Genomic DNA, 11180 nt, shown 5'->3' with positions numbered 1-11180 from the left:
AATAATCATTTTTTATTTTTTCTTTATTATTTTTAACTCATTTCTTTAGGAGTATCATATGTCTTATATATTCCAAAATAAACACATTTCAAAACTATATGATAATTATTGATCATAGACTTGCTATAAAACCGAAACAATTTTAGTCATCTTTGACATACATAAGATCGAATTTCGTGATGAATGCATTCTTTGAGCATTTGAAGGGGCGTTGACTTACATGAAATAGATGGACCAATTTCATAATATTTAATTTGTAGCATCAAGTAGACTGTTGGAAGTTTGCTACACACATATATATATATAAATATTAATTCAGCTAATAAATTTATGTTAAGTGGGCCGTTTAATTGGTCGATGATCACATGATGATCCTCCAAATATCATCTTCAGCAGGAATTGCCGTTTTTTATTAAATCAGACCGCAAATACTCTTTCTTTTAAATGCTTAAAAATCGGCTTTCATTCACTTTGAATTATATATATAACAACTACGTACCACTTGGCCGTTTAGTTTACTCAAAATATGCACAAGGTTTCAAGGTTTTGAGCAATCAATCCAGTGCTTTGTCACGCCATTAAGCTGTCAACAGCATATCCTACATCTATTTTGTATATGTATATGTGTGTATATATATATATATATATATGTGTGTATATGTATATGAAAAAATCTATTCATTATTCCAATTCCTATCATCCTCTCATTATTTTATGATATAACATTAAATGATAGGTTTATACGTGAAATGTAATAAATAATTTCTAATCACCTAATGCCACATCATAGGATGATAGAAATTGAGATGATGAGTAATATTACTATATATATATGTTTATATATATTTTATGTACAATATTATACGTATAAAATGACAGTTATTTTATCAATTTTTTTTTAATTCAAATCTCAAATTTTAAATTTTAAAATTTTCACGATCAGTATGTATTATCACATGAATAAGATTATAAGTATAAATAGAATCTTTTATATATAAATAGGTGGATAAAAGTTGTTAATTGTATGCGTGTGGTATCGATCGAACAAACAAATTAATAAATATGTAGGCCAATAAGGCCTGCACATCAGCACCTTTCACATCAATTTGCCATTGAGTCTTTCTTTATCATATATATAGTACGAAAGCTGCATTAATAATTTAATTTAATTATTCATTAATACAATACATTTTTCAAATTTAATTGACAGTTAACTCCCGGCCTTATCAATTACACGTAATGATAACACTTGCCCTTAAATTAATTAATAACAAGTAAGTACTCTCGGCACATCCAAAGAAAAAAATCACTCACCTTTCGTCTGCAGATTTATTTGAATATTGCCGGCCAAAAAATGGTCTCGTTTGGATTCGAAACTCACCTTAATTTAACTTATCTCGTCTCATTATTATAATTTTATCAAATTTTCATATAAAATATAATAAAAAATTTAATTTTTTTAAATTTTAAAATAATAATAATATTTAAAAATAATATTTTATTCAATTCATATCTGAAATAAATGGTAAACCCCTTTCACCAACTGAATTTAATTGATTAATGTCCTTTTAATTTCTAATTATAAGCTTCAAAAGTGTGAGAAACACGTTTAGTTTTAATTAATTTGATTTATTTATTTTAAATTAAAGAATTGCGCGCGGGGAAAGTCTCAAGAAATTACGTACATCCTAGGTCAAGGTTGTTTGTCTTATTACCCGGCAAGCAATGTTTTTCTAATTAGTACGTACTTAATAAATAATTAAGCTGTCTAAACTTCTAAATGGTGTTGGATTAATTTAGACTTGTCAATGGATGATTTTGATTTTCCATGACATTATTCAGAAACTGAAAGCTCCATGCATTGACCAAAAATGCAGGAGTGGTTGCGCACGCGCAGACCCTTTTACGTAGTTTGCGCTGAAACCTGCTCGCAATATATATTTTTTAAGACAAAATCAACGTCGTCCAGGTCGTGGCGTTTTAATCCATCGTTAATTATTTTCCGTCATTTTCCTCTTTAACCCCCCTCCCCCTCCCCTACCCTCCTTTTTTTTTTTTTTAAGGGGACAGAACCTCCAGAATTTATTAATATTAATATCCTCGCATATGTGATAAAGTGTTAAAAATTACATGATTAAGTTGCTAAAATGAATGATATGTTTAACCAAAATATGAATTAAACACTTAATTATATAGTAAAGTTTAATGCTTGACTCAATGTTAAATTATGATTAATATCTCAAATTTTATTCTAATATTTTTGTTAATGATTGCAGGGCATTGTGGTAAAGTTGTTAAAAATATATAGGTATTCTCGGAATTACCCAACTGACACAACAACTACAAAGAATGCTCTGAAGACTCATGCTATCACACTTTGAACTGAGGGGCAGACATGCGGATAACAGCTTCCAGGAGACGCAGCACGCAGGAACCTGAGCTGGATCGAGCGGCTCAAAACGCATGCACTGCAGACGTGAAACGCTGGGAGCTGGAATGGTGCAGGGCACTCACGCGTAAGAACAACTTGAGACGCGAACTGCAGAGGAGGATTGAAGTGGAAAGCGAGAGCTGAGATCAAAACGGGCAGCGAGTAGACGCGAAACGCACAGCAGGGATGTAACGCACAGCAGAAGGGAGAGATCAAAACGCACGATCTGAAAACGTGACGCGCAGAGGAGACCACTCACGCGAACCTGGACCGCACGTCAAAACGCACGAAAATGGATGCGAAACGGCATGGTGCTGGGCTGAGACGAAACGCGCAGCTGAGAGGGCTGAGGGAGAAAACAGAGAGTATAAATAGAAAAAGAAATTTTCGTGCGCCGGCTGGTTTTTTTTGGAGTTTTTCGTCTGCTTATTTTCTTCTTCAGCATACCTTTTTCTTTTTCAGCACACATTTTTCGGAGATTTTTTTTCTTTCGGTTTTATTTCCTTCTGCTAGTTCTTCTTCTTCGGCTTTTGGGTTTTCAGCACATTTGGAGATTACAGTATTTTCATTTTGCAATTTTTGTTTAGTGCAGTAATTAGTGATGTTGGATTTTAATCTTCTTGAGCATTTTGTTAATCTAGAGATGATAGGCTAGATTTTTAGCTTGGGATTCAATGAGTAACTCATGACTATTTGGGGTTGGATTCTCTTCAATATTTAGTGCTTTTGATGATTAACTTGATGGATTATATTTCAATGTGCATCTAGAAAAGATTAGAGTTCATTGTTCTTGGTTTAGATCAATTGTAGACGTAAAGGCACAATTGATACTTGAACAAGTAACATGACTTTGATGTTTTTCTTTCACTTTTCTATGATTGTCATATAATTTGTCAAGTAGTTTTGTTAGAATACAAATGGTGGTTCATTGCTATATCATCTGACCATGATTTCTAGGAATGAAAAAATGGTTGAGAGAAAATGAAAAGAGAAGTAAATCCATCACCAAATTAGTGGGCGGAAATTGCATCCCAAGTGTTTGTTTAATTGCTTCTTACAAGTTTAAGTCAACTCCCGCACATTTTCTTTAAATCTCTTGATTCTTAGCAATTTTAGAAAAATAGATTCACTTTTATTTTCAGCTTTACTTATGCTTGAGCTTCCCGACAATTTCTTTCATAATTCATTCTACGCTCCTTTAGTAAATATCCCCTTTTAGATGTGAATATAGTTAGCGGTTAAGTTCTAAAATTTATTCTTCTTTTCTTTTTATTATTTTTTTGTTCATTGCTAACTCATTTAGTTTAATCTTTTCTTATCATTTTAAACTTTCGTGTTACTCCAAACGGTAATATGTTGTCTTGCGAAAATGAAATGTTTGCTAAATTCTCATTGTCCCTGTGAATTCGATCTTGGAATTTACCCTTGTATTACTTTGACAGCTTCTACGCTTGGAAGTCAAAATTAAAAGCTGACAAGTTTTTGGCGCCGTTGCCGGGGACAACTGGTGTTTATCAGAGCATTCTCATATTGTTGAGAAGACGTTTGTAGTGCTGCGAACCTCTTCACAGCTTGGGTGACATTTTTCTTTATTTTATTTTACTTTATTTTTTTGTGTTTATTTTGCATACTCTTTTATTTTCTGTTCTTGTTTGTATGACTGGTTGGACTAGGGACCAAACTTCTCGGTTGGTTAGGACAGAATCACAAGCATCTTTTACCTCAGCATCACTTTCTCTTGAGTCATCTTCTGACACTAATAGTACCATGGCTGAAAATGAGAATCATGATCGGGAAGTAGTGAATCAGAATAGGACACTTAGAGATTATTTACAACCTGTCAGAACTAGCACACCTTCATGTATAATCCAACCTTTGAATGCAAATGCCTTTAACTTCAAACCTGGAATGATTCCATTAATTCCACATTTTCATGGCATGGATTCCGAGAATCCTTACCTTCATATCAAAGAGTTTGAAGAGATTTGTTCTACATTCATGGACCGGACTTGCACTGAGGAGGTTATTAGACTAAAGTTGTTTCCATTTTCTTTGAAAGATAAGGCTAAAACATGGCTAAATTCATTGAGACCTAGAACCATAGGCACATGGCAAGAAATGCAAACTGAATTTTTGAAGAAATTCTTTCCAATACATAGGACAAATGCACTTAAAAGACAAATCATGAACTTTACCCAAAAAGATTCTGAAACTTTTTATCAAAGTTGGGAAAGATTCAAAGATCTTTTAAATGCTTGTCCTCATCATGGTTATGAAAATTGGCGTTTGATAAGTTTTTTTTATGAAAGTTTGACACCTAAAATGCGCCAATTTGTACAAACCATGTGTAATGGAGAATTTTTTGACAAAGAGCCTGAGGAAGCATTTGAATATTTTGATTACCTTGCTGAAAATGCTCAATCTTGGGACACAACTGATGTGCATGATAGGTCTAGGCAAGTTGAGTCTGGTCATGGAAAATATACTTTGAAAGAAGATGATGATTTGCGTGCTAAATTAACTTTGTTGTCTAGAAAAATGGAAGCTATGGAATTAAAAAAGGTAAATGAAGTGCATGCTGTCCATAAAAATTCAGAGAAGTGTAGCATATGTGAGGATCATGGGCATTCAACTAATGAGTGTCCCACGATCCCCGCATTCAAAGAGGTATTGTTAGACCAATCTAATGTTGTAAATATGATACAAAAACCGTATTCTGGCCCTTATTCTAATTCTTATAATCCAGGATGGAGAAACCACCCAAATTTTGGGTGGAGGAATGACCAGCAAGTAGCTCCAGCAGCCTTGGCTCCGGGACCCTCTCAACTCGCAATTCAAGCACCTCCAATGCAAAAGAAGGGATTTGAAGAGACAGTACATCAATTGTCAAACACCTTGCAGCAGTTTATGCAAGGTCAAGCAACAATCAACAATCAAAACTCTCAAGCGATAAATGACATTCGGAGCACACTTACAAAAATGACTACGGCATGGAGCTCTCAAGAGAAAGGAAAACTTCCTGCACAACCTCAACCCAATCCACAAAGTCAGGCTCCACAAGGGGCAGTTGAGAGTTCAAATGTGAGGCAAGTGAAGGTGGTCACCACTTTGAGAAATGGTAGGGTGGTGAACATTCCGGCTCAAGGTTCAGATAAGGCTGGTAAGGTCTCTAAATCTGTACAAAATGAGGCTGAAAATGGTGAGTTTGAACAAAATGAAACTGAAATTGAAAAGATTTCATGTCCTGTACCTGCTCCTTTTCCTCAAAGATTGGTCCCTCTGCACAAAGACAAACACCAATCTGAAATTTTAGAAATATTCAAGCATGTGAGGATTAATATCCCTTTGTTGGATGCTATTCAACAAATTCCTGCATATGCTAAGTTTCTAAAAGATTTGTGTACGGTTAAAAGAAAATTAAATGTGCAAAAGAAAGCTTTTCTTACTGAGCAGGTCAGTGCCATAATTCAGAGCAATACCCCACCAAAATATAAAGATCCCGGTACACCAACAATTGCTTGTGTTATAGGAAGTTCAAAAATTGGTCAAGCATTGTTAGATCTTGGTTCAAGTGTGAATTTACTGCCTTATAATGTTTATGAGCAACTTGGTTTGGGGGAATTAAAACCAACTCCTATCATTTTACAACTAGCGGATAGGTCTATTAAAATGCCAAGAGGAGTTGTTGAGGATGTCTTGGTTCAAGTGGATAAATTCTTTTATCCCGTTGATTTTGTTGTGTTGGATGTTCACTTGACACCAAAATCTTCTTTTCAAGCACCTGTGATTCTTGGGAGACCTTTTCTTGCTACTTCAAATGCATTAATAAATTGTAGGAGTGGTGTTTTAAAGCTGAGTTTTGGGAACATGACCCTTGAACTAAACATTTTCAATATTTGTAGGCAATCTCAAGACTTGGAAGATGTACAAGAAGTGAATTTGTTGGAAAGCATCCTTGAGGAGGAGACTTATTTGGCATACCAGCCCACTAACCTGCTGTTTGAGTTAGAAAATTTTTGTGAACTCCTCACTGATGACACCCCCATTGATGTTTCTCATGTTTTTAATGCAGAAAATAAATTGGAGACTAAATGGAGGCCAAAGAATGAGCAACTCCCACCGTTGACAGCAAATGAAATTCCAATACTAGAGCTGAAGCTATTGCCAAGTGACTTGAAATATGCATTTCTGGGACCGGACAACACCTTCCCAGTGGTGATTTCAGCCCAACTCTCTCATGACCAAGAAGGGAAATTGATGGAAGTCTTAAAGCAACACAAAGGTGCCATTGGGTGGAAAATCGCAGATATAAAAGGTATAAATCCTCTTGTGTGCACTCATAGGATTTATTTAGAAGAAAATGCTAAAGTCTCTAGGGAGATGCAAAGGAGATTAAATCCTACCATGAAAGAGGTGGTAAAAACAGAGATTTTGAAATTACTTGACGTGGGAATCATATACCCTATTGCGGACAGCAAGTGGGTAAGTCCCATTCATGTAATACCAAAAAAATCTGGGCTTACCATTGTGAAAAATGAGAAAGATGAACTGATTCCTACTAGGATTTCTACTGGTTGGCGAATGTGTATAGATTATAGGAAGTTGAATGCCGCCACTAGGAAAGATCATTTCCCTTTGCCATTTCTCGATCAAGTGCTAGAAAAAGTTGCGGGTCATGATTTCTATTGCTTTCTTGATAGATATTCTGGTTTTTACCAAATAGAAATAGCCCCCGAAGATCAAGAGAAAACAACTTTTACTTGCCCGTTTGGCACTTTTGCATTTAGAAGAATGCCTTTTGGACTATGTAATGCACCAGCTACTTTCCGAAGATGTATGCTTAGTATTTTCAGTGACATGATTGAAAACTGTTTGGAAATATTCATGGATGATTTTTCAGTGTTTGGCAGTTCTTTTGATACATGTTTGACTAACTTACAAGCTATTTTAGCCAGGTGTGAAGAGAAGCATTTGCTTCTCAATTGGGAAAAGTGTCATTTCATGGTTCAACAAGGCATAGTTCTTGGTCACATAGTCTCATCAAGAGGTATTGAGGTTGATAGAGCTAAGATTGAACTTATTTCCAAGCTTCCTATACCCAAAACAGTGAAAAAAATCAGATCATTTCTTGGGCATGCTGGGTTTTATAGGCGATTCATTCAAAATTTTAGTTCTATCTCTAAGCCCTTGTGTGAGTTACTTGTGCATAATGTTGCTTTTGAATGGACCTCTTCTTGTCAAGATGCTTTTGATAAGCTGAAAATTTTGCTCACCACAGCCCCTATCATGCAGCCCCCTGTCTGGTCTATTCCTTTTGAGATAATGTGTGATGCTAGTGATGTAGCCATAGGAGCTGTCCTTGGACAGCGTAGAAATAAGTTCCCACATGTCATTTCTTATGCAAGTAGAACTTTAAATGGAGCCTAAAGAAATTATTCTACCACTGAAAAGGAATTGCTTGCTGTAGTTTTTGCATTAGACAAGTTTCGAACTTATATTCTTGGTTCTCCTGTAGTTGTTTTCACTGACCATGCAGCGTTAAAGTACTTATTGTCGAAGAAGGATGCTAAATCACGGTTAATCAGATGGATTCTTCTTCTACAAGAATTTGACCTTATTATCAAAGACAAGAAGGGTGCAGAAAACGTAGTTGCCGACCACTTGTCTCGGCTTACATTTGCTGAAAAGGATCACACTATCCCCATCCTTGACTCTTTTCCTGATGAACAATTAATGTCAGTTGAAAATTTACCTTGGTTTGCTGATATTGTTAATTTTTTGGTGACAGGACAAACTCCACCCCATTGGAGTGCTCAAGACATACGAAAATTCAAGCATGAGGTAAAGTCATTCTTCTATGATGATCCTTACTTGTTTAAATATTGTTCTGACCAAATCATAAGGAAATGTGTGCCTGATCATGAGATACAAGCTGTTCTTTCTTTTTGTCATAATGAGGCTTGTGGGGGGCACTTTTCTGCAAATAAAACAGTTGCAAAAATTTTACAAAGTGGGTTTTATTGGCCGCCTATGTTTAAGGATGCGTATGATTTTTGCAAAACTTGTGAGCCATGTCAAAAACTAGGCACGATCACTAAGAGAAACATGATGCCTTTACAACCCATTTTGGTCATTGAGATTTTTGATTGTTGGGGGATTGATTTTATGGGGCCATTTCCATCTTCTTTTGGTTATTTGTATATCCTCGTGGCTGTTGATTATGTTTCTAAATGGGTTGAAGCCATTCCATGTAAAACAAATGACCATAAGATTGTGCTTAAGTTTTTGAAAGAGAGTATTTTTGCTAGATTTGGCATGCCTAGAGCTATCATTAGTGATAATGGAACTCATTTTTGCAACAAACCATTTGCTGCCCTCATGAAAAAATATGGTATACACCATAAAATTTCCACTCCATATCACCCGCAAACGAATGGGCAAATTGAATTAGCTAATAGAGAACTTAAGCACATCTTAGAAAAAACAGTCAACCCCAACAGGAAAGATTGGTCTTTAAGGCTTACTGATGCACTTTGGGCTTATAGGACAGCCTTTAAAACCTCTCTTAACATGTCTCCTTATTGCTTGGTATATGGAAAGGCATGTCATCTTCCCGTTGAGCTTGAACATAAGGCATATTGGGCTGTTAAACAATTTAATTTGTCTATTGACCATGCTGGTTCTGTGAGAAAATTTCAGATTTCAGAATTGGATGAGCTTAGGCGAGATGCATATGACAATTCCAAATTGTCAAAGGAACGCATGAAGGTATTACATGACAAGCACATCCAAAGAAAGAATTTTGAGCCCAATGAGCAAGTCTTACTTTACAATTCCCGCCTCCATCTATTTCCAGGCAAATTAAGATCGAGGTGGAGTGAGCCTTATGTAATTAAGGCTGTGTTTCCATATGGAGCTGTTGAGATTACTAATCCTCAAAATGGAAACACTTTCAAAGTTAATGGCCAACGACTTAAACATTTTTTGGCAAAACGTTCACATGAGGATACTTCCATTCCTTTGGAAGATCCCACTTATTCTCATGGTCCTTAGCTCATTTTTGTTTTGTTTTGATTTTTTTTCTCTCTTATTTTCCTTTTATTTTTCTGCTTTTATTTGTTTCAGTTCTATGTTTTTTTTTTCTTTTTTCTTTTTCTTTAGTATATCTTTTCAGGTTCAGCACTGTTTATTCTTTTATGGTTTCATTTTTACGTTCACAATCCTTTCAGCCATCTCAGGTATTTTCCTTCGACCTTATTTTCTTTCATCCCTCGTTTTATTCATGATTTGCATTGAGGACACTGCCCATTTTTAGTTGGGGGGTAAGGAGAGCCTTCTACCATTAGTCTCTCAGGATTAATAGTTGTGGGGTCTGAATTTTTGTAGCTACCAAGCTACCATTTTCACACTTCTCTACTTAAGATCATATAGTTGCAGTTTTGGGCTACACTAATTCCCATTGGTTAGTTTTAAGTTTGACACTTGACCTTATGATTAGTCTTAGCAACTCAAACTTGGGAAAGCTACTTCAAAGCTATTGATTGATGACCTTAATTGACACAAGCAGATACTTTTTGTGGTTTGTTTGATGACAATCAGTGGTTTCTTCTAAGCAATTAGCAAGAACTACAATGAACCATATCTTAATAGCTTAGGAAAAGTGTGATGAAAAAAAAAAAAAAAGAAAAAAAGAGAAGAGAAAGGTTGTAAAAGTACATGAGAAAAGGGGCAAGCTAGAGATCATGCACAAAAAAAAAAAAAAAAAAATGGTGCAAGTACATTGGAAAAAGTTGCCTATCACCGGGATCTATAAAAAAAAAAAAAAAAGGGTCTTTCAAAGTGTGATAGCGTGAAAGCCGCTAATGTAATGGTTTTGAATTGGAGTGAAGACCTTTTGGTTTTTCTTGAAAAAGTTGTTAGGGTGAAACTATTGTGAGAAATCTTGAAACTAACAAATAGAAATCTGTCACACACTTGGTGCACTCAAAGATCTTCAGCTTAAGTACATTTCCCTTGTTTGAGCTCTTGAGAATTTTATAAGCTTTTGTGTTGAGCTAAAACTAGACTTGACTATATTCTAATGCCCATGATTTCAATATGATTGATCTTTTGTAGAGATTTTTGAATTTAGTACCTCATTCTTGGATCCTACAATATCTTTATCGCATTATTTGCTAGAGACTAGCAAAAAGCTAGTTGGGGGGTGTGATAGAGTGTTAAAAATTACATGATTAAGTTGCTAAAATGAATGATATGTTTAACCAAAATATGAATTAAGCACTTAATTATATAGTAAAGTTTAATGCTTGACTCAATGTTAAATTATGATTAATATCTCAAATTTTATTCTAATATTTTTGTTAATGATTGCAGGGCATTGTGGGAAAGTTGTTAAAAATATATGGGTATTCTCGGAATTACCCAACTGACACAGCAACTACAAAGAATGCTCTGAAGACTCACGCTATCACACTTTGAACTGAGGGGCAGACATGCGGATAACAGCTTCCAGGAGACGCAGCACGCAGGAACTTGGGCTGGATCGAGCAGCTCAAAACGCATGCACTGCAGACGTGAAACGCTGGGAGCTGGAATGGTGCAGGGCACTCACGCGTAAGAACAGCTTGAGACGTGAACTGCAGAGGAGGATTGAAGTGGAACGCGGGAGCTGAGATCAAAACGGGCAGCGAGTAGATGCGAAACGCACAACAGGGACGTAACGCGCAGCAGAAGGGAGAGATCAAAACGC

General features: G+C 35.7%; 1 protein-coding gene, 1 non-coding gene and 1 pseudogene across 2 annotated transcripts; 2 read left to right on the top strand and 1 right to left on the bottom strand.

Annotated features, from left to right (window-relative positions):
* The first annotated feature begins 4198 nt into the window (after window positions 1–4198).
* On the top strand, window positions 4199–5436 carry LOC121255044. The gene is made up of 2 exons (XM_041155338.1): window positions 4199–5098; window positions 5178–5436. Exons 1-2 carry the CDS (start codon window positions 4199–4201, stop codon window positions 5223–5225), a joined length of 948 nt encoding a protein of 315 aa, XP_041011272.1. The 3' UTR covers window positions 5226–5436.
* On the bottom strand, window positions 4598–4704 carry LOC121256812. The gene has a single exon (XR_005939102.1). It is a non-coding gene; the product is annotated as a small nucleolar RNA R71 (small nucleolar RNA).
* On the top strand, window positions 5411–9688 carry LOC121255042 (annotated as a pseudogene).
* The last annotated feature ends 1492 nt before the right edge of the window (window positions 9689–11180 follow it).

Source organism: Juglans microcarpa x Juglans regia, chromosome 3D, assembly GCF_004785595.1.
Source record: "Juglans microcarpa x Juglans regia isolate MS1-56 chromosome 3D, Jm3101_v1.0, whole genome shotgun sequence".
NCBI lineage: Eukaryota > Viridiplantae > Streptophyta > Magnoliopsida > Fagales > Juglandaceae > Juglans > Juglans microcarpa x Juglans regia.
This window is presented reverse-complemented; position numbering and strand designations above follow the sequence as displayed.

Coding starts and splice junctions, on each gene's coding strand:
- LOC121255044 (XM_041155338.1), top strand. CDS start 4,199: ATGGCTGAAAATGAGAATCATGATCGGGAAGTAGTGAATCAGAATAGG. Junction 5,099..5,177: donor CGATCCCCGCATTCAAAGAG/GTATTGTTAGAC, acceptor CTTATAATCCAG/GATGGAGAAACCACCCAAAT.